Here is a 23,449-nt window from a genome sequence, read left to right as displayed (position 1 = left end):
ATCACTGCTCCCTGTAACCAACCTTCATTAGTTAACTCTGTAGTGGGCAGGGAATTTGCGATTTCACACATCATCATCATCACCATCATCATCATCATCATTATCATCATCATCATCATCATCATCATTTTGGTCTATGGCTGACTGGTGTATTGAAATATCATTTTAATATCTACTAATGCTGAAACATTGCATTGTGAGATTTTTAGCAATATGTAGTAGGTTATGGACATCACATTTTTTTTGTTCCACTGAGACATGTTAAGGGTACTGTGATGTGTGTGTTTTAAAACAGCATAAAGTAAATATAGTTCAGACAGACAGGGAGTGGCTTTGTTTTGTCTTCTCACAGAACCTGGCTAGCTCAGGAATTGCAGATGTTGTTGAGCAGTAAAGCCTGTTGTATAGTTTATTTGTGGGTTACAGAATAGAACTTTGACTTGATTAATGATAAGTTCACAATTTTTCATGCCTGACAACAGTAGCCAGAAACAACAGTCAGGAGCCTGAATAAACATGAAGTGTGTTTTTCTTGCTGTAATCAATCCTACTGTTCATACTGACCATCAGAAGATCCCTTCATCATGTTTACTGTAATGATTCCTCCTGTTCATACTGACCATTAGAAGATCCCTTCATCATGTTTACTGTAATGATTCCTCCTGTTCATACTGACCATTAGAAGATCCCTTCATCATGTTTACTGTAATGATTCCTCCTGTTCATACTGACCATTAGAAGATCCCTTCAAGACAAAATCCACAGTCCTCCTTCTGTGTAAAAATGTATTTAAAAGTTGATGTGAAGCTAATATGAAGCTTCAGTCGTCCAAATGAGTCAAATCTTCATCTTCTATGTTTCAACGTTACAGTGTTTTTAGTAGCAAAGTCTTTTTGTTACTATACTTCCACCACAGCTCAACAGGGAAACACTAAGAGGGAATGTGATGGTAAAAAGACTGTAAATGTGTCAGATATCACTTGATATGACTAACTCACACTGATGAAGCTCAACAGAAGCTGATCATCTACTTTTAAATGACTTTTGCACAAAAAGCACATTTGAAGAGGATCTTTCAATAGCCAATATGAGAGGAATGATTACAGTGAGGAAAACCTTTCAGTGAGCACCTGTTGTTTTTAGACACACTTAAAAAAAAGTTGAACCTATCCTTTAAGTTTGAACTCAAATAAGAGTAACACTTACTCTTATTAAACTAAGAATAGAGCAATAATTAATTTGCTATGGCAACTTATACTGTATACTGTATGAATGCTGTTTTCAGCTTGTTCTACTACCGAGGTCAAAACATACATAAATGAATGCATAAATGTTTTGAGGTACATGTTTTATATGTTTCAGGTAAATAAATAAGTGCAGTACTGTATGTATTTTGTTTAAAAGTTCAAGTGGATGGAAATAAATAATTGATTTAATTGAATAATAAGTTACAAATATTCATTTGATATAATCATGTTTTGTATATGCAAACAGTATTTGAAGCTTTGTTAGGAGTCATTTTAAGTTAGTCACTTTAAGAGAAAGGTCTCTCGAGCACACAGAGGTGTTTTGTGCAGTTGAAGCTCAATTAAAGGCCGAGTCACAGTTTTCATACTGTGGTACTTTTTGCTGATTAGGAGAGCTTGACTTTGGTCACTCCTGTAATCAGACACTGCAAAACTTTGGTAACTAATCTTTTTACATCAGAGTCCTGTGGAAGTGTTTTCCTGCCCAAGCGAATGTACGAGTCCAGTTACCAAAAATGAGCTTCAACTCCCACAGTACTGATGTTTTCCTCTTCTACCTTTCATCACTTTACATATCAGTTGTTTCAATATTTCTGAAATGTGATGTACATGAATGTATGATTGATTCCTATAAATGTACCATAACCCAACAATATATGAAGTAGTTTGAGAACCTCATTGACCAGCTAAACATGAACATGCTGTAACACCACTCAGAAAACACCAGATCTTTATTGAGTGCTTTTAATTTTGATACATTTTGCTGCCAATACTTTTTTCCCTTTACTTAAAAGGTTTTGAATGCAGTAATGTTACTTGTAATGGAGTAAATTTATATATTGGCGTATTGCTCCTTAAGGTTCAGAAGCAACTGAAACTCTTTCATCACTGGCTATATTTAAGTTTACTGCCCTCTTATGGGCAAGAAATGCATTTGCCACCAGGATGATTCATGTCCTGCATATCAAATAGCAACAGAGCCAAGTCAGACATGAATCTGGACAATTTAATTTGTCAGGCATAGAAATAAACACTCATGTGTGTATGTTTTATTCATGAAGATTCCTCTTCCAACTGCTGTTAAGAGTCCTTAAAAAATAAAAGCAGCTGTTGGATCTTCTTAACATGTCAGATCACATGATCACTTTCCAGACAGAAGCTGTGGTCCTGTCAGTCCTCATCACTGCCCATCTCTAAAGGATCAAAGTCTGGGTCATCCTCATCCAAGTCCAAGTCCTCAATGTCCTGGAACAGTGACTCATCCACTTCAACGTTGTTACCAGCTACAGGAGAAAGCACATGTGTGTTAGAGTAAAAAACTATTCTCTAATAGATCCACTGTGAAACTATCCTCAATTTGTGATTATTGATTTTCTTACAATGCTCAAAAGCTCCCCAAAAATCTTTCAAACCAGTGTTTCTACCAAGAAATGATTAACTCTGGTTCATTTTAACAACTGATGTTTGGGCATTTTCCAACATGTGTTTGAAGTATCAACGTGGATGGATGAAAAGCCAAAAGCACCATCATCTACGCTGAAGACATATTCAGATCTGTGCTCACATCATATGTACCACAGTAATGTTTACTTTAAAGTTATGGAACTAAATGGGTTAATGCACCTGTGCATTGAGATTTTAAGAGATTAAGAGTTTTTGTGCTAAATTAAACAATTATAATAATTTTCAAAAAACAGTTCAATCGCAACATTAACATCATCTGTTTCTGAGCTCTTTACCGTCTTCAAGGAACTGAATGTCAGATGTGTCCAGGTTGTGGTCTGTCTCAAACAGCTTTTTACCTGTGTGGAAAAGATGACAATGTCTTTAGTTGATATATGTACGTCATCAGCTCTCCCTCTTGTGCACAGTGACAGAGAGGTAACATCAAGTAATAACATGAGAGTTTACCAGTGAGCTTGAGTTTTCCAATCTGCTCTTCTTCTTTCTGTTTTTTCCTCCTCAGCTCATTCATCTCCACGTCAAATGTGGCTTTCCATGCCAGGAAGTTCTCAATGGTTACCACTGTGCCCTGGAAAGCCACCTGTCACACACATTCACACACACACACACATATTTATATATATATATATATATATATATAGGTATATATATAATATTGACAACATTTATTATTAATTTATTCAGTCTGTTAATACAGTATGATGTCCTGAAACTAGAACTAAAGAAACACAATTGAAATGATTGATGTGATACTGATGTCACAATATGTTTAATCTATGCTTTTCCTGTTCCTACCTTCTCTGCTTCCTCTGCCTCCCTCTCTTTCCGCTGCTTCTCCTCGTCTCGTCTGTTTTTCATCATGTCCACAATTTCATTAAGTTTCTCCTGCACAGCTGTCACCAGAGTGAAAATCATCACCATGCCCAGGTTTTCCTCTGCCTGCAGAGAAAACACACACACACACACACACACAATGTTAACAGTCCAGGAAGTCTAATATTCTGTGGGACCATTCTTAACTTTTTGTTTCAAGATCATCATTTTACTGCAACATCTCAACATAGCTGACAGGAATGTGCTTTGTCTGCTCATATAAAACTAACTGAATTCCAGGACATCACATGACAGTACTGACAATAAAACCTAAAAATATAAAATGACCAAGGTCACACAATTAAACATTTGGCATGAGAGAGGTAAAAAGGACCAAATGAATAATTGAAACTAGTATCCTATAAATGAATGAAAACCAGTATTCCCATCATGATGTGTGCCATTGTGTAGATACCACCACATTGTCCTATGGACAAGAATGATTAAATGTCTCTGCTGTTTAAGAATGAAAAAGGGCTAACAGAACAACCTCCAGATAACTGCTGTTACAGAACATGGCTGTCTGATTCTAATACTGTTCAATCTTTTTAAAGAGGAGAGGATTTTTTTTTTTTAAACACTGCTTTATGTTTTAGTTGTGCTACCTGACAGAAGTAAAAACTAAAACAATAAAACTGAACACTTGGAATTGAACTGAATTCTTTCAACTGGAAGTGGTCAAAGTCAAAGTGATGTGTTCAAAGTTACAACTTTATATCTGCAAGAGCATCCAAAACAACACACTGGGCCATTCCTGGATAGGTCCTCAAGACAAGAAATGCATAGAAGATATGGAACAATATAGATGAAGTCCTTAATGTATATAGTCATGCAGTCTAGATGGACAGACCTGTTGCTGTAGTAAAGTGAGGATATCCTCCACATCACTGTCCTCCAGATTCTCCTGGGAGTGGATCTCCCACAGTGGAGGCTCATCTGGATATTTCTCTACATACGTGAACTTTAACATTGTTTCCACAGCTGCATGGAGAAAACAGACCATATTAGCACAGCATCAATTTACCAATTGTCTATGTACTTATAGGCTGTTACAACTGTCATGTTATTTCACTTGTACTCAGTCTTTCTTTTACCATATATTTTGCTATAGGACAGAACTGCGGCCTTGATCAACATCACTTCAATGGTTACTTCTTCCAAACCATCAACCTGTCTCTTAGACTCGATTCCAACTAGGCTGCTTAAGGAAGTCTTTCCCTCAGTTAGCACTTCCTTATTAGATATGATCAATCTGTCTTTAGTGACAGGATATGTACCACAGTCCTTTAAGGTAGCTGTAATTAAACCACTTCTTAAGAAGCCTACTCTTGATTCAGAGGTTTTAGCAAACTATAAAACTATATCGATGCCCATCAGTTATGTGACTTTTTAGATAGTTATAGTTTATTTGAGGATTTTCAGTCTGGATTTAGAGCTCATCATAGCACATAGCACAAAGACAGCACTAGTAAAAGTTACAAATGACCTTTATCAGATAATGGACTTCTCTCTGTCCTCGTCCTGTTAGATCTTAGTGCTGCCTTCGATACTATTGATCATCAAATCCTGTTACAGAGACTTGAACATTTAATTGGCATTAAAGGAACAGCATTAAACTGGTTTAAGTTCTATTTATCAGATAGATTTCAGTTTGTAAATGTTAATGATAAATCCTCCATGCACACAAAAGTTAGACACCGAGTTCTCTGTGCTCTCTTATCTCACAGGTAGCCTGGGAGTGTTGACGTTAGGACCCCGAAGACGTTCGGAGTCTGCTGTCAACACTCCTATTATTTTCAATGATGATTGATTGTTTGCCACTGTGCCTCTCTCTCCTCTCTCCACTTTATTTCTCCTTCTCCCTCTTCTCCTTCTCTCCCTCTCCTTATCCCTCAACCCCAACCAGTCAAGGCAGATGGTTGCCCATCTAGACTCTGGTTCTGCCTGAGGTTTCCTTGCCACTGTCGCCAAGTGCTGCTCATGTGGGAAAGTTGGGTCTCTTGAAATTAAATTAAAGTGTACAGTCTAGACCTGCTCTATGTGTAAAGTACCTTGAGATTACTTTTGTTGTGATTTGACACTACAGAAATAAAGATTGATAGATTGATTATAGCCTGATTCCACAACAATTTCCTCATGTAAATTTAGCAACCACATACATCAACATACTCACTTTCCCCATTTTCCCCTGCATCTGATGTTACAGTGATGGTGAAGCTGATGGGATCCTCTGAAAGCACTGCAACAAAATATGGATTAGCTACATCGTTTCTAATAGATATAGATTCCCTTAGTTCACTGCATGTCCATTAATATTATGTAGTATGTTAATAATGAGCTAGAGCAAGCTGCCTTGGTCACATGATTAAATAAATGTCCAAAAATAAATTAAATTTGACATATGTCTCTCACTTATTTATGCACCTACGCTATAATGAATTCTAAAGTAATGTCGGTATTTCAAGTATATATATATTTTACGTATTAAAGTGCAGCTCTCGGATACCTACAAGTATACATATATATACATAGATATATAATAAGAGAGTTTTTCAATAAGAGAAAGCCTGTGAATGTGAGTAATCTACTTTGCTGTCAGTATCATTAAGATGAAGGGCCACTGCTACAGCCTGTCAGTCTGCAGGTCTCACATTTAGGTGAAGAAACATTTTAACGACAGTACATATATATCATTTTGTGTCAAGGTAATAATTAGCAACATCTTTTCGATGTGTCCTTTTGTAAATACAATAACGTTACCAATCAACTAATGCTAACTAGCTAGCGAGCTAGCTGTTTCTCACTTTCTTGTGTACATGAATGAAATTCAGACCTGTGTAAGAGTCTGGATAGATGGACTCTATGGCTTCCAGTTCATTCCTTTGCTCTTCAGCGTAGTCTGTCATTTTGTGTAGCTACAGGTTATCTGTACTTTAGAACAATCATCACCGCTGATATGTCAGAGCTAACACACTGCTGTGCTGCGTGTTCCACTGGCTCGATGATATCGTGATTCCGACCGTTTGGTCTGATACTGCTAGTTTTGCTTTAAAATGTTCATTTTGGGCAGCTTGTGGGCACTATAGACTATATACATACATAATACATAACTTCAGGTATTTATGTTGTATTCAAAGCAACTTTATTGTGACAATAAACAGCGCCATTCTTCTGATATCCATTATTTAGGTCTGCAAGCGCATGGACCATTGATTATTTCCATGGTCACGTGACCTTATTGTACATCCAATAGGATGAACCAGAGCAAGCTATTTGTGCGCAGACTGAAGACATTGATTGATTTATTTTATTTTGAAATTATTTAGTAGGCCCTGAAGCTTTTTGTTTTATTATTCTTCTGCACTTTCGCTACATTTTGTCATTTGTTGTACCATTTAACTATTTTTTATAGTTATATAGTACACTTATATACTGAAAAACTGGAACATGTACTACATGTATTGAATGAACTGAATTTTCTCAATAAAGTTGGAAAAAATCACACAGGTGACAGTTCATAAAAACCTGTCTTCTCACCTCAATGTCACACAACAAGAGTCTCTCTCATAAAGTAATCTGTGGCACAAAGTGTGTCCTGTCAGGTTCCACTCTTCTTAGTCTGCACCTACAGATGCAAAATGTACCTCTACCACTGGAAATGGTTTTATTAGTAATTTTGATTCCTTATTTTTATTTTAAGGAATAAATTGCCCATTTTGTGTTTTAATGTACACGACACAACCTTTTACTAGTCATTATGTTGCAATATTTTTCTTTGTGATTATAATATTCATGTTTATTGCCTTTCTTCCTCTTTGTTTATTTCTGATTTGATCAAACTTTTAGATTATTTTAATTTGACCCAATATGTGAAGCACTCCAGCCATGAAAGGGCACACATTTGACCTTGTGCTCTCACATGGTCCCCTCTTATTCACTACATGCTACCACTGGGACAAATCATGTGACACTGATTTTCATTACTAACTGGATGATACCAAATTTTATGTCCCGCTACCACTAATGTTTCTTCTATTTTGTCCTGCCTTGCTAAAATTAAAAAATGAACGTCCATATATTTCCTGGAGCTGAATGACTTCAAATCAGAAGCAATTACCCCCTATGGCCCCAGCACCAGCAGCATTAATCATCTCTCCTCTAGCCCTTTCATGCAGTGGTCACTACAGTGGACAATTATTCAAAAGCTGTTTTCTTATGCATGGCTTTTGACGGTATAGTTGCTCTTCAGCTCCCAGACACTGCCACCCACTGGCCAACCAAGATGGCCTACCGACAGCCCGAAATTCTGAACAGCTCAGGGGTAACTTGCCAATCCTTCTTTAGTAGGAGCCTCTTGCAGATAAATAAAACCACAGAACATCAAGGAACAACTAAGAAGTAAAACAAATGTTACATTTTCCAAGTACTGATTTTATGTTGGGAGGAAATTACAATTAATCACATGTCCACTAAATTGGACATCATGCATCGCTGACTATATTTCAACTACAATTCATACTTTTACTGCAACTTTGTTGATCTTAAAAATATTTCATCTGCAGTAACTTTTTTGGCTGTAAATCAATTATAATTGTATAGTAATAAAAACTATATTTTGGACAGATTAGCTACACTAGGTGAGTAAACAGTTAGTGACTTTACAGTGCTGTGAAAAAGTATTTGCTCCCTTACGGATTTCTTCTGTTTTTGTCACACTTTTTTTTTAAGATCATCAAAGAAACTTTAATTTAGGAAAAAGACAATGCAAGTGAACATAAAACTCAGCTTTTAAATGATCATTCCATTCAATAAAGGTAAAGATTTTTTCAAAACCCATATCACCCATGAGAAAATTAATTAGTAATTAGTAATTCCCCCCCTAAAGCTTGTAGCGGACACAGCATCAGTACGGCTCAGAACATCATCTGGTCAGAGTCACCTTTGACCCTGAGATGAGTAAATTGGATCAGGTTTGATATAGAGACTGACATGGTCTCTCTCTTGGACAAACAAAGATCCATTAACATTCCATGGAGGAACCAAAAGTGACAAGAACTACATAAAAGTAACAGAAGACAGATTTTGGTTTCTCCTTTGGATGTCATAACTTATCGGACAGACTTCTTCCATCAGATTAGAGTCACACAGACCACCGTTCATAAATTAAAAGACACTGAACATTCCTGACTTCCCCCTCTGTCTCCTGAAACCACACAGAGCATGAACGTGAGAAAATGTGTGTTTAAAACGTAAACATGAATGTCTTAGTAAATAGTATGGTTTAAACAATACCAATTACTTATATCAGTATCAATTACCTAAAGAAACCTCCATTGTAACATCTATTACAGCGATCACAGATAAATGGGTATTTGAAGAACTGTCATTATACTTTCTCTTTTAGTAAACACAAATGTTAGTATGAGAATGTTACTTAATATGAGAAAGTGTTACATTGATGTTATGTTTACATTATGGTGATAATCAATTATATATCATGGAATAAGTAGAATAACAATGTGATCATGCTTGATCATATTAATCCTTTTCAGGTTTAAATGAATCAAGCTGATGTCTTATTAATGCCAGAATGATACATCCTGTGTTCTGTGTTACTATGTTATAGTATGCATTTTATAATCAGGATTAAATACTGAATGAATGATGATGATGAAAAGTCTCACGGTAAAAAGCTGGAAATTAGATCCTCAAAGTAGCTGTGATGAATCTGATTGGCTGACACACAAGCCCTCCCCAGGACAAAAAACAGCTGCACCCATCTGAAACCGGCTTTGCTTGACTTGACTTGACTTGGCTTTGCGTTGTTTCAGGTTTTGCTTTGTCCATCTTTTCTTTTCTTCACCTCACACATGCTTACCTTAGGGCGTACTCACACTAGGCGATCGTACCATGCCCAAGCACGTTTGCCCCCTAAAATCCGGATTATTTGGCTAGTGTGAGTGCAAGTGTACTCAAGCATCCTCCTGCAGTGTACTCGGCATCCTCAGTCACAATGGAACTGAGGATGCAGAAGGAGTTTGACGATGCTGAAGGAGCTGAGGATGCTGAAGGAGCTGAGGATGCTGAAGGAGTTGAGGATGTGCCACCTGTCAGAGCTCATGGACAGCAAAAAAACAGAAACGTCTGGAAATGAGGAAGCGAAAGAAGGTGGAGACAGGAGCGATGAGTAAAAAGAGAGAGGGGAGATGCTAAGAAGTCAGGAGCAAGATTTGACGTTATCTCATTGCATTTAAAAGTATTAAATGTTAATGTATGTGAACGCATTCGTTTCACAGCTTTAGAAATGTATATTATTTTATAGTTTTCACACAATGTATCATTTTATTCACTGGTTTATTGAATACATATTTTTGTGTGAATGTGTAAAACTCCTTGAAAAATGTGTGTTTTTTAAAAGTTTTGTTTTTATGCCTAAAGAAAAATAAAAACACTTTAAAAAATCCTGACTGAGGTTGTCATAATTCATGCGTGAAAGGGCTAGTGTGCATTATAACTTTAACTAATACGGCTAACCAAGACCAGATCATTCCTTTCCTCTGCAGTCTCACAAAGGGCCATTCATGCTTTGATCCCCTCCAGACTTGACTTTTGCAAGGCACTTTATACTGGTATAAGCAGGAGAAATACCCAAAGACTGCAGTACACATGGAGGGTTTTGATAACAAGAAAAAAGTAGAATCACACCATCCTTATTATCTTTGTGTCTTCTTGTTTTTCACTCCATGGCAACAGAGCAAACTCAATCTGCTGATGAGGACCATATGATCAAGCCGAGAAAATGGAGTGTGAATTTAGTTTGTTAACTGCTGTTTTCCATTGTGAAGAATGAACTGTTGTAATCTGCAAACAGAACCTTTTTTTCATTTCAAGATATTTCCACAATGTCTCTGCATGTCTGGGCATCACTCTCATGTGTCCATCCCTCGGTCTCACATGATGAAATGTCAAAAGACAAGGGAATTACAAGGCATTCTACTTTTAATGTAAGGATAAACAACACTTCATCCACTCTCCAACATCACCTCTCAAGCGATACAGAATATCAAGAGTCTACTCATACAAATTTTCATTAGAAAAAGAAGAGACACTTGATGTTTTTTACATTTTGCATGTCATACACTGTTAGTTTTTAAATTAAGTATTCATCATAAAAGCAACCGGGCTCTAGCCAGTGCAATGTAGTGCTGATCTTTTAAATATTTGGACTGTTCACATTTCATTTGTTTAGTTAACTTTTTTCTGTAAATGCAGTCTAAAAATAGTGAAATCAGTAAATATTATATCTGTCATGTGTTAGTGGTTTTAAATAGAATGTACCTTCCTGAAGGTTGACACTGTGGGCCCCATTTTAACGATCTATAGCGCATGGTGTGAATCACGTAGCGCAAGTGCCTTTTTTGGCGTGTCCAAATCCACTTTTGCTATTTTAACAGCGGAAAAATGGTCAATGCACCAGGCGCATTAAGTCTCCTCATTAATCATAGGCATGTTTTGGGCGTAACACGCAGTAAACCAAGAGTGTCATCTCCCATTCCCTTTAAAAGCCAGGAGCGCTGTCACTTTGGCGGATTGCTATTACAACGGTGCATTTGTCAAGCAATGTGTTTCAATAATAAAACATGAGTTACTTTTGCTGAAAAGAAAGTTATAACTGACCAGCCTGATGAGTGTAGAGGTGTGTGTGTGGTTATACTGCAGCAGCCTGGTGTCATCAGCTAATTTAACAGTGAGTGGCTGTGTGTAATGGCACTGTGCTCTGTGCAGCATCTCAGAGGCTGCAGACTTATCAACATATCAGTCCTATAGTGTAACCAGCTGTGTATAACAGATACTGTAAGAATCACCCACATTCATTAACAGATTAATACAGATGTTTTAACCACAGATGTTCAGATGATTTCCTAGTTGATAAAATCACTAAGTGGCAGCGGAGCAGCTTTCCTCCAGAAGCAGACGTTGTTCTGAGACCCATTCTCCACAAGAACACCAACAACTGGCTTTGTGCTGCATATTTTCACGTCTCCTCCCGTCAGGTCACTGTGCATGCAGCTGCACCACACAGACATCATGGTGCTTTGTTTTTTTTTATTTATCTTTTACAACTTTGGTTCTCTTTAAAATGGTTTTGTTCAGTCATGTAGTAACAGGTAAACTCAGCAGGGTTTTAATTGTTGAAAGTATGTAAACCTCAATTTCATCTTAAAAATATGTGTTAAATATTGTTCAAAACCTGTTTTAATCATGTTAACCCTTCATACAGTTGTTAGGACTGTCCGCAGTGACACTCTCCAAGGTGCTGAACCCCCCCACTAAAAAACATACATAGTAGGCTCATTCTCATTTAATCTGTTATTTTTACAATGAGTTAAATCTGATAATATTATGACTAACCAATATGACCTGTATTTTTTAATATGTTTATTTATTAAAATCTTAATAATGCGCCTTTAAGATAACAGTGAAATATGCGCCAGTGACTTCAAACTGGTTTAGTTTTTGTCAGTGGTGCAATCGCTTTCCTCTGCCTTAAGGGGCGCCTTAAGTCTACATAGAAAATCAATGTAAATGGCGCGATAACACGCAATTTCATATCAGGCGGCGCAAATGAAGCGTCTGAAGCAGCGGGAATAAAGTTGGAAAAATTGAACTTTTCAGGCAACATCTCACGACATCCAATCAGCGGCAAGTTTCTCCCGACGTCACATCCGTGACGCAAGCGCGAATGAAGAATGAAGCGAATGAAGCCATGATCCAAAAATTGATATTTATGATCAAGCGGCGCGATACAAGTGATTCAAGCGATTTTTTCGCGTCAGGTGCTTTGGTGTGAACGCAGCTTTAGAATAGCAACGCGCCACCAATACGCCTGACCACACCTCATTTTGAGACCAACACGCCCATGGGCGCACAGACTGGTGCACATGCATTTGACATTTAGACAACGTGGGCGGAGGGCGAGAAAATGACAACTGCCGTTTCTAAACTAACAAAGACACATGCGTTGCGCCCGTCGTCCGCTGTGCACCGACCGCAAGATGGGGCCCTGAATGTCTCAGACAAAATATCAAAGACATGACCTTTGTCTCCTGGATCCTGACTGCATGCAATACAAAGGCAGGGGGAAAGTAGTGTGTTTAAAATAGTGGTTATACCTTTCATTATTCATTGTGCTTAGATGAGGTTGTACCATTGCAGTTTGGCAATAGTCATGTTATTTAGAATGACTGTGACAGCTTTTCCTGAGTTAAACTTGCACATACAATATACTTAAATACCAGTCCATCCGTGGTGAGTATCTAACAGCCTCTACTCTGTCTATTCTTTGAATGTCTGTGTTTTATTCAATAATGACATGGCAGATAAATCAGGTCCTCCTCCTCTAGCTCATCTCTATTCCAACCTCTGAGTCCCCGACAGGTCTCTTCTCCCATGTCAAGTCCCTGTCTGTCTTCTCTACATACTGCTGCAGGGTGCTGTAACACTGCTCACTTCTTGAGAATGTGTAGACTGCAGAGATCTCCTCCCATGCCCTGTGGTTGGGGAAAGGGAATGGTTCAGGGTCCTTCTTCTCAAAGAAGCTCCGGAGATTTCTCTCAGCCAGTTTGGTGGCATATTCCACTGCAAAGGTGTCAAAGCACTCCTTTTCTTTCTCCATATAGTTTTTCCAGAATGTGTGCTGCAGGAAGCTGACTTTGGAGCGGCAGTTTGTACAGCAGGTACCCAGGAGGCCAACAGTAGCAGCAATGATGATGATCCACCAGCCCAGGATCTATAAACATAGAAGAGCAATATGAACCAATATTCACACAGCAATATGAAATTGAAGATAATATGTACCTAAAAAAATAGAGCTGATAAATAATTCCACTGATAAATGCTTGAAGGCTGATGACAATATTTTTGCCAAAATGTGATATTGTCCATATGTTAATTAGATTTTGATTTGATCCTTCTTTTTTTAAACAAATAACCAACAAACTACAAACCTCAAATGTTCTTCTAGGACTCTATTTTTGTAGAGTGTAAAAGCATTGTGATGTAAAAGATACCTCCACTGACAATAATTGCAACATAATCTTCACTAAAGGTCCACTGACTGAGCTTTCTCCTTTGGAGCTTTTAACCTGATGTGTGAATTTGCAGTCACAAACTCACTTTGTCTCTTGATCACCAGAGGGCAGAAAAACAAAAGCTTCACTTTGAGGATTCAAGTTGAAGATGACAGCTTAGAGGGAAAACACCTATTAATCATGTGTATACCTGCTCTGTATATAGTGAACAGCTCAGTGGTTATTACTGTTGCGTGACAACAAGAAGGTTGTGGGTTGGATTTCCGGCTGGTGTAGGGCCTTTCTGTGACGAGTTTCCTCCCATCATCAAACACATGTATATTAACTGCTCCTAATACTTAGGACAGGTTAAATGCAGAAATTGAATTGCAAATTAGTATTTCAATGTAAGTATCTTTATTACATCTGCACTAACTGATAAGCATACTGATAATAATAAACTTAATTCGCATCATTTCATTTACAAAATGCAGATAAAGGTGCTTTCATGGGGGAAAAAATAGTATGAGGACCTCAAATTAAGATTACTTTGTAAAGCTACTGTTTCCAAAGACAATAATGAACTTCAGAGCTTTAATATTGACAATTATTATGATGACAGAAGGGAAATATGATTAACTGGTTTAAAGGGCTACTGAACCCATCTTCAAGTGCAAAAGAACACTAGGATGCTATAATGCACTATTTATTTTAAATGCTCCAGCATACCTTACTAATAAATTCTTTAAAGCCACTATGTGTCGAAATACAATTTCAATACAATTCAAATTACTCTAATGGTTTAGGCCAAATTAGAAAGTTGAAGAAATAATAAAACAATCACAGTAATAAATTTGTGAAGTTGATACGTTGCTTTCAGACCATTAATCTCAGTGTTCCTGGGTCAGATCCTGTGTCTATTATACTATACTACTACTATCCTAATCTTCAGTGTGCAAAACAGCCTCTGACAACTGGGGGTCCTGTGCAAAGTAAACTAAGTAGGCATAGGCTCATCAACATCCTATATCCTGTGAACAAATAAAACAGGTTTAAACAAAATTCTGTTCACTTTACATACAGCCTACTTAAGAACACCAGTAAGGACGTTCAAATATGCAGAGGAGGACTCGAACTGTAGTTTAAATGGATTCATTATCCTCCTTCTGTTGTTTGCACAAAATAAGTGGCAGCATCAGCTGCCTGCAGCTATATTTTCAGTCGACTTCAGCACACGGTCGTGGAAGTGGGGGGAGAAATTGGAATGGTGTACCAGGGCCCCAAGCACGGGGGGGGGGGGGGGCCTGAGCTTTTGTAAAGTTTTGAAGATTTTTTTCTTTTATTTAAATATGTTAGTTATAAAAAACGATGTCATAAATATTAAAATCAAATCAAATTTGCTGTGGAAGTTCAATAATAAGGTTGCTTTAATCAAATTAAGACTGAGACTACCTGCAACCCCCTTGCAAAAATGCAAAATGGGTCATTCCGCCAGGTAGGACTCGCGAACGGTAAGGGTTGCTAAGCGACTCATTCCTACACAGTGCTCTACCCAGCAAAGAGTAAAATCAGGCTGCCAGAAGAGAAAGGAGAGAAAGGAGAAGGAAAGAAGGCCAAGAGTAGGCAACCAGATGCTTACTAAGTTTTTTTCAAGGAAAGCTTAGTCCAGCCCAAATATATATATATATATATATATATGTCTACTTTGGGATCATTAAAAGGCCTTGCGATCTCAAACTTAAAACAACACAATTCACAAACCACAATAAAACAACTTAAGGGTAGACTACTGTGTGTGTGTGTTTAGGGTGGGGGGGGGGGGCCCTTCAGGAGACTTATGTATGGGTACCCAGAATTTGGTCCTACGCCCCTGCCTCAGCATATTCGGATTGATTATTTAGGGTGTGTTTTAGACCGTTGATCACGTTGCTCTCTTTCACTTTCTTTCAGCTTTTAAAGGGCATTAGAGGAGCTCGTGTGAATGGTCATTATTGAAGCTCGCCCCGCGTATAATGCATTCCTCATTAATAATGTAGGCCGTTCAGTTTCTCCTCCACGCTGCGCCTGTAATCAAGTTACTGCTGCTCTGTCACGTGCGTCAATTCGCACATCACTCTCAACTTAAAGAATCATATCGTTTCTGCTGCTGTGTAATGAAGTATATGTAATGAAGTTCAAAGCAAGAATCTGATGCACATCAGCACTGATTTTTCTGCAACTCAGATGTTACATTGAGTAACATCTGGACGACATCTCTCTATCCCTCTATCTTCTTTGAAGCAAGGACTCATGTGTCTGTCTGTGTGTCTGTCTGTAGGCTATCTATGTCTGTATGTATGGCTCTCTGTCTGTGGGCTATGTCTGTATGTAGGCCTGTGTATGTGTGTGTGTGTGTGTGTGTGTGTGTGTGTGTGTGTGTGTGTGTGTGTGTGTGTGTGTGTGTGTGTGTGTGTGTGTGTGTGTGTTGCTATATAAAAATAAACCAATCAAAGTTGATTTGTCTGTTATTCCGCAGGTGGAAATACCGACAGCGAACAAGTTGTCAAAAGACACAGTGCAGATGTCTCAGGCACATTCTGAGTAGGTATTGCAGATCATCCCACCAACTTCAGTTTAACTCAAAATTGCAGTTTCCCGACAGATAATTACACCGTCTACCAAAAGAATGCCTGTGAGGCGTTTATGGAACATCGGGAATTTGTAGTGTCCACCAATATTCTGCATGAGAGCGCCTAGTGGACGGCCACTGTTCTCTACTAAGAAATCGGCCCGTTCCGATACAGGCACATATTGACCGGACACTCTATTAGTATAAAGCAAGGAATCTGTCTGTCTGTCTGTCTGTCTGTCTGTCTGTCTGTCTGTTTGTTTGTCTGTATCCTAAATGTAGCATATGTAGGCTCTTATAGCTAGGTCTATGCAGGTAGGTTTGCGTATCTTTTGAATCGTTTATCTGATGGACTCCGTGCTTTGCGGATGTGTTGCTAGAGTAAATGAGGAGTGTCGTGTCGAACCTGGTACAATTTGGACATGCAGTACTTTAAAATAGTAAACTTTGAATACACCAGCAATCAGTAAACTGCTCTGCCCTGTGCAGACAGGGTGAAGTGTCAGGGCTCTGCTGGCTGACTCCTCCAGAGACGAGGCATGACACGTCAGAGAAAAGTGCAAAACTCGTTTTCACAGTGATTTTATTTATTTGCAGCTGGAGCTTGAAGAGGTACTCCAGTGATCTAGTGCACTGGGTTAAGGTTAGGAGTTGGGGAACACACAACACACACACTTCAAATCTGGATCTTACATTTTCCATACTGTTATTTGATCATGTCTTTAAATTAGAGCTTCCTTGCCTAGTAAACACTTGGCACTCTTTTATACTCCACACTTTTTTGGTTGTTTGTTACACATGCTTTTTGTTATAATATGTAGTCTCCAAGACCAAAGTGAGAAACCTGATATGACTCAGTGTCATGTCATCTGGGTTATTTCTCAGACTTGACATCCGCAGTTGTCCCTAGTGTGTATGTCACATTTGAGGGATATAAATCAAATCTTACCTGTGACTGGGCTCTGAGCATCAGCAGGAGCTCCATACGCTCATCATTGGAAAGTTTGGACCTGTCACAGGGCACCCGGGCCAACTCCTGCTGGCACTTAACTGTCTTGTTTTTACAGAACAGATCCACCACTAGGTTATCATCGAGACCACTGACAGCACACTCATAAAAGGTCCCGTTGAGTAGGGCCACACAGAGCCACATTATGGGAGCCACACACGCCTTGGAAAAGATGCTCATGAACACCCTGAGGCAGGAGAGGCAGTTCCCACGGGGACATAGCTTCACTGGATTGAGGCAGCAGCCAGTGTAGAGCCTCCACAACTTACTGCTGAAGAACAAGCCAAAGACAAGCAGCACAGCAGCGGGGCCCAGCAGGAACGTCAGCCCGTAGGCAAAATTCTGGTCGTGGTTGCAGGGGCACTGGAAGGAGATCACAGAAAAAACTCGCTCCCCGCCTATAGTCAGGAGAGCCATGAAACTGTAGCCAATGGTGGATTTCTGGTTCATGAAGAAACGTAGGACCGTCTGGAAGTTATCCATGGTGTCAGTGAGGATGTTTTGGACACACTCCACAAGAAATCAAGAAGAAATTGAAACACAATGACTGAGTGAAAAGTGAAAAACTAGATTGTCTGTGCAGCCTGCTGTCATTTCCTGTCCTGTCTTTTCACAGCTGAATTCAAAACACATCTGCCCAGCCTGTCTGTGCCCCTCCCTTTGGCTGGCTCTCTTCCCTTCAGAGTCCTCCCTCAGTCAGTCTGCCGCTCCCTCCTACTCATTGCCTTTTGATTCCGAACTGCTCCTTCTCCAGAAGGGAAGTCCCTGCTCCACTAAGACGTACAGTACAGCCCCAGCAGTAAAAGTCAATCGTCATTTCAATTCCCATTAGCAGTTTACTTTTAGTATCTCTTCCTCCCTCCCCAGCTCCAATTGGTTATCTGTAAAAATCCTGCTGGTCCTGTTTACATGATCACCCAACTCTGTGTCCTTTGACGGTTGTGTAATCAGAAAAACAATGCCTGCAACAGTTTCATGATGGCAAAAAACACCAAAAGAATACAAATCATGTCATGCTTTTGTTTCTATTCATTTGATTTGAAGCAGAGATTCATTTTAATGAAATGAAAGTATAACAATTTGATTTGTTCCTCTTTATTCTCTATTAGGATCCATGTTAGCTTCCATAAAGTGGTGGTTAGTCTTCCTGGAGCCAACACAAAAACAATAAATAAAATTACAGTTTCAGTAAGACAAAAAAGGCAAAACAAGCCAAATATAAAGATTAGAAAATAAGTGAAATAATAATAATAAGTGAAAATAATTTGTTTGTGAACGTGGCACCACCAGATGACCAGAACTAACATGTTTAATGCTCATGACAGAAACCAGTATACACTTCTTCACAAAAGAAGTGTGGTGTTTTATTCTAAATGATATTTTGCATGAATAGAAAAATACAATTAATCTGGCTGCTCTGTTCTGTGTAATTTGTAAATTCTGCATGTCAACTGTATAATTAAATGCATTAAACAATGATGAAACCCATACATTTTAAACTTTGTCACACAGTACAAAGACAAAAGAGGAAAGAGAACATACCATTGTTCCAGAGACAGAGTCACCACAAGCAGCAGAGAGTGGAGTGGGGAAGTAATCAGATCCTCTTAGTGGTTTTTCTGTTCCATTCTCACCACTGGATGAAATGACTAACTGTAGAGTGCATTTAACAGGATGTTGTTGAAGTGAACCTACACATATGCAACACATAATTATCTACTATTTCTGCTACTAACACCTTCATTATCAGTCTGCACAATGAATGTGTACAGGATGTCACATTTTAAATGAAATACTGTGATTTCATCACTGATACCATGACCTGACTGTATGCATGTATACTGTACATCTTAAATCTCTTAATTGCATCCACATTTCCCTCACCTGCATCTTTCCCCTCACCTGCATATTTTCCTTGTGTCTTGCATAGAGAGAGACAAGGAAACCATAGGAGAGAGGCGATATGGAAATATATTTTTAGAGAAGTAAGACGTTGTTTCCTCTGAAGCGTCACATGAAGTGATGTCTGTTTCTGATGATGGTGGCATCAGCTGTAGAGCTGTAGAGATTTCTGATGGTATGTGTCTAGACACATGCGCACTGTGCTGACATTAATAAAGGTGCACAGTTATCACTGGCAGCAGCCATGTTTTTTCTCTGTAGCTGTTTCTTTGTTACCTTTTTGACAATCTGCATATAATACGTACCTGCATGTAGTATTTACACTGCTCAGAGGCACAGGAACCATTTCTACTGGTAGAATGTATTTTTATCATTTATTCATAACTTTTTTATTTATTGATATTCTTTTTCAGAGACTTGAGATGTACCAACTCAGTGTAGAGGAAGTGGGATGACACATTTCCTGTTCAAACCCACACAGACTGGTACACAAATGATTTAGTACACATAATACTTTACACTCAACCTCACCTGTTGCTGCTTTTCATGTTTCAGTCATTTCACTGATCAGCTGTGATTCTTTCTAACATGTTGTTCACTTTTTTTAAAGTTAGTTTTGATCCAGGCTTGATGTGTGTTTATTATTTACCTGATCACCTGCCAGGTTTCATCACTCTGCTTTTGTCTTTGGTTCTATGAATTGCAGATTCAGTTGCTCCACCACTTTGGTCCAGATTGAAATATCTCAACAAATATTGGATGGATTGGAAAACAATTTTTCATGTTCCCATGAGGATGCAGACATTTTATCGAGCAGCACTTCAATATTTATATTAATATTAAAATACTTGGATGGATTGCCATCAAAATGTATTAGACGCTTATGTTCCCCTGAGGATGAATACTAAAAACTTTGAGGATCTTTTGGGGAACTTTTACATCTTGTCAAATTGTATTTGTCTATACTTTAGTTTAGGCCTCAACTTTATATTGTGTTTTGTGCTAATCAGCAACTATTGTCATGCTGACATGCTAATCTAAAATGATGAATATGGTAAATATACTTCAGTATTTTAACATTGTCGTTTTGATCATGTGAGCACACTGACATGAACATTTAGCTCAAAGCATTGCTGTTCCTAAATACAGCCTTACAGAGCTGCTGTCATGACTGTAGCATCTAAAGGGTAACACACACCACCATGCATTTCAGAACACATTGTTTCCTGTAAGCTCACACACCAGCAGTGTGTTGACGTAGGCTATTTTACCCACATCAACTCTTGGGGAAGTACCACTGTCTTATTTCCTGATTTTGAACCACATCAGCTCTTCTGAAATACAAAAATGTAATATTGCCACCTCACCTGATCAATACATCTGGCTTCTATGCAACCTTCACTCCATCGTATGTGTGGAGCATCTTGTATGCTAAAGGCGTTGTTGCATGTCAAATGACATGACACTGCCAAAGACCTGACCATACATTCTGGTGCTGGTTTGAGTAAAATTCTGGTCAAATCTCAAGGAGTTTTAGATTTAACTGATTTTTTCTTCATCAGCTGAGGCATGAGGTCAACAGTATGTATTCATCTAGTTGGTCCAGGGGCAGTCACAAGGTCAGTGACTCGTCAGTGGCCTCTTTCCAGACAAAGTCTTTTATCTCTCACTGCCCTTTGATATATACTCAGTGCCAGAGCTCCAATGTATGCATGTCACAGATGATATCAGTATAATTGATATATAAACACACTGGTCTAACTCTGACAGAGACAACACTAATGCTGAAAAACACAGCAGATGTTCCTCTTCAAAGCATCATCTTGCCATCATCCACAAAACTAAGAATGGCAGGATTGTCAACAGCAGGCTCGCTGGACTTGACTGAAGCCATTCTCATCATATTGTCATCAGTCTCCTGGCAGTTCTCCACATACCTGTGCAACGTGCTGTAGTAGTGGTCTTTGGTGCTAAACTTGTAGAGGTGGGAAATCTTTTCCCAGCTCCTGTTGGAGGGGGTGATGATGTCTTCAGGTGGTGTCTGTTTGAAGAAGCTCTTCAGGTTTCTTTCTGCGAGCTCCTTGGCATGTTTAGCGGTGTATGAATCCATCAGGTTGCTCTCCTCCTCAGCATATGCCTTCCAAAACTTGAGCTGATTGTAGCTGATGGGGGAGGTGCACCGAGCCACACAGGTCAGCAGCAGGTTGGACAACATGATGAAACTGATGAGCATCCATCCCAGAATCTGTAGTCAACACGAACATACAATCGATTCATAATCAAGTATATGAGATGCTCAAAATCTCTTAGATATTTGTCACACAATGATTTTTTTTGTGCTCAACAGAAGGAAACAGCTCAATACGTCAAATGTAAAGCAATGAGCAGCAATGAGCAGGTTTCAGACTTTACAAAGGTGAGCAAAGTCCTTTCAACCAGTTTAATTCTGTTTCAAGAAGTAGTGAGACCAATCACATACTTGTTTCATCATCACAAAGCCTGCAGCATTTCAATAATTGGTAAATGTCTACCAAATAGGTGCAAACTGCGGTCCCCCAACAAAAAAAACAAATTTAAAAAGCATTTAAGTTTATAAATCTTAGATGTTAACAAAGATCCTGCTAATATCTATTGAAACCCAAAATAATATTTGAGATAGCAGTAAGTTTAATATATATATATAAAATCATCATTTCTAGATACTTTCTATTGCAAGGTGGCTGTCCCAACCCTAACCCTTACATTTCAATGAGTGAAATTGATACTGAAATCATTTTTGTAGTTTCACCATATAACTGTAACAACTCAGGAGAATTTCTTTAGGGACTGGTAGCAGTTTACTACATATCCAGTTATTTGCATTTGCTGGACTGGAGCATAGCTATTATTATACTTGCACTTTCATTAGAATAAAACAGAAAACACATTGAACCCTCCTGGTTTGGTAACAAATCAGTATCTTCAAATAATTGCCTTAATAACATTAATGTTAGGTCATAATTAGTTTGTAGGTTCGAGCTGGACCTATCATAGAATTATTAGAATTTCCACTCACCACTGTGTGAGGTCTGAAATTGAAAGATGACTTTTGGCTACACAAAAAGAAGTGGGCAGATTATGAACGAACAAGTTGCAAAAGTCCAGGGAGCAGATGATCATGTAGCTACTAAGTGCAGTTTTAACAGAACATAGCATTCAGGAAAATATTCTTATTTAGATAGATAATAAAGACGGCACATGTATAAAACTCCTGCATCTTTGCTTTTAAAATTGTGCCTATTACTGTATTGTTCTTGTCAGCCCTGTTCCAAGATACTGTCATACTAACTACTAAGATCAATGATATAATGTCTTAAGTTTTATGTAACGTATTCCGTTTTTTGAATGTAGTAATGAATTAAAAATACATATATATGAAGATAAAAAGTGAGTAGAGTAGGAGTAGGCTTCATCAGCACTGACCTGAGAGTGAGCTCTTAGGGTGAGCAGCACATTGTCTCTGACAGCCGGCGGGACACTGCCGCCTTTCCCGCAGGGGAACGTGTGCAGCTCTTCTTGACACTGGGCCTGAGACTTCCTGCCCCCACATAGATGCTCTTTGTAAGTGCTATTAGTTCCAGTCATCAAACACTCAAAGTAGTTCCCGTTAAGCAGAGCCACAGCGATCCAGCAGGAGGGGGCCACCATCGCCGTGGTGCCTATCTGGAAGAGTACCATCCCGCAGGCTGCCAACCTCTTCCAGCGGAACAGCTTGGCCCTGTGCTGGCACAGACCCGTCAACAGCTTCCACGTCCTCTTACTCACGATGTAACCCAGCAGCAGCAGAGCCAGCGCGGGAACCAGCAAGAACACTAAGCCGTACAGAAAGTTCAGTTCACTGCAGGGACACTTGAACACCACAGAGGAGAAGATCTGCTCCCCCCCAGCTGTCATCAGGGCGACCAACCCGAACCCAAGGTTTGGCTTTTTGTTGGCAATGTTCAGAACAGTCTTAAACTTATCCATATCTGATCTGAGTGACAGAGTGACTGAGTGACAGACACTTTCACTTCCACCTTTTTAAAAATATCAGTTTGTCGTCAGCTGTCTTCTCCCCTCCCCAAACCACCAGCACCCACATGTAATCAGCTGGACTGCTCACCAGGTTTATTTATGGATGGTATATTGTTACACACCCTTCATTAAACAGGAAAAACCTTCAGTGTGTTTGTGTCTTTCTGACCTCCAACACATTTCTGCAAACATATTATGTAGGTTACACGAACAGTTGTGGTAA

The 23,449-nt window shown here is 38.9% G+C and overlaps 3 protein-coding genes across 3 annotated transcripts; all 3 read right to left on the bottom strand.

Moving 5' to 3' along the window:
- Positions 1 to 2,239: 2,239 nt before the first annotated feature.
- Positions 2,240 to 6,570, bottom strand: rwdd1 (RWD domain containing 1). Its single transcript, XM_062422243.1, has 7 exons — positions 6,418 to 6,570; positions 5,758 to 5,823; positions 4,435 to 4,565; positions 3,507 to 3,650; positions 3,159 to 3,291; positions 2,987 to 3,049; positions 2,240 to 2,530 (listed from the first exon to the last, which is right to left on the bottom strand). Exons 1-7 carry the CDS (start codon positions 6,488 to 6,490, stop codon positions 2,418 to 2,420), a joined length of 723 nt encoding a protein of 240 aa, XP_062278227.1. The 5' UTR covers positions 6,491 to 6,570; the 3' UTR covers positions 2,240 to 2,417.
- A 6,343-nt stretch (positions 6,571 to 12,913) lies between these two features.
- On the bottom strand, positions 12,914 to 17,754 carry LOC133983752 (calcium homeostasis modulator protein 5). The gene is made up of 2 exons (XM_062422929.1): positions 17,212 to 17,754; positions 12,914 to 13,374 (listed from the first exon to the last, which is right to left on the bottom strand). Exons 1-2 carry the CDS (start codon positions 17,752 to 17,754, stop codon positions 12,985 to 12,987), a joined length of 933 nt encoding a protein of 310 aa, XP_062278913.1. The 3' UTR covers positions 12,914 to 12,984.
- Positions 17,755 to 20,983: 3,229 nt separating this feature from the next.
- On the bottom strand, positions 20,984 to 23,316 carry calhm6 (calcium homeostasis modulator family member 6). Its single transcript, XM_062423043.1, has 2 exons — positions 22,636 to 23,316; positions 20,984 to 21,418 (listed from the first exon to the last, which is right to left on the bottom strand). Exons 1-2 carry the CDS (start codon positions 23,176 to 23,178, stop codon positions 20,984 to 20,986), a joined length of 978 nt encoding a protein of 325 aa, XP_062279027.1. The 5' UTR covers positions 23,179 to 23,316.
- Positions 23,317 to 23,449: the final 133 nt, after the last annotated feature.

This window comes from Scomber scombrus, chromosome 7, assembly GCF_963691925.1.
Source record: "Scomber scombrus chromosome 7, fScoSco1.1, whole genome shotgun sequence".
NCBI classification, from domain to species: Eukaryota; Metazoa; Chordata; class Actinopteri; order Scombriformes; family Scombridae; genus Scomber; species Scomber scombrus.
The sequence above is the reverse complement of the archived record's forward strand: the minus strand, read 5'-3'. Positions and strand labels throughout refer to the sequence as shown.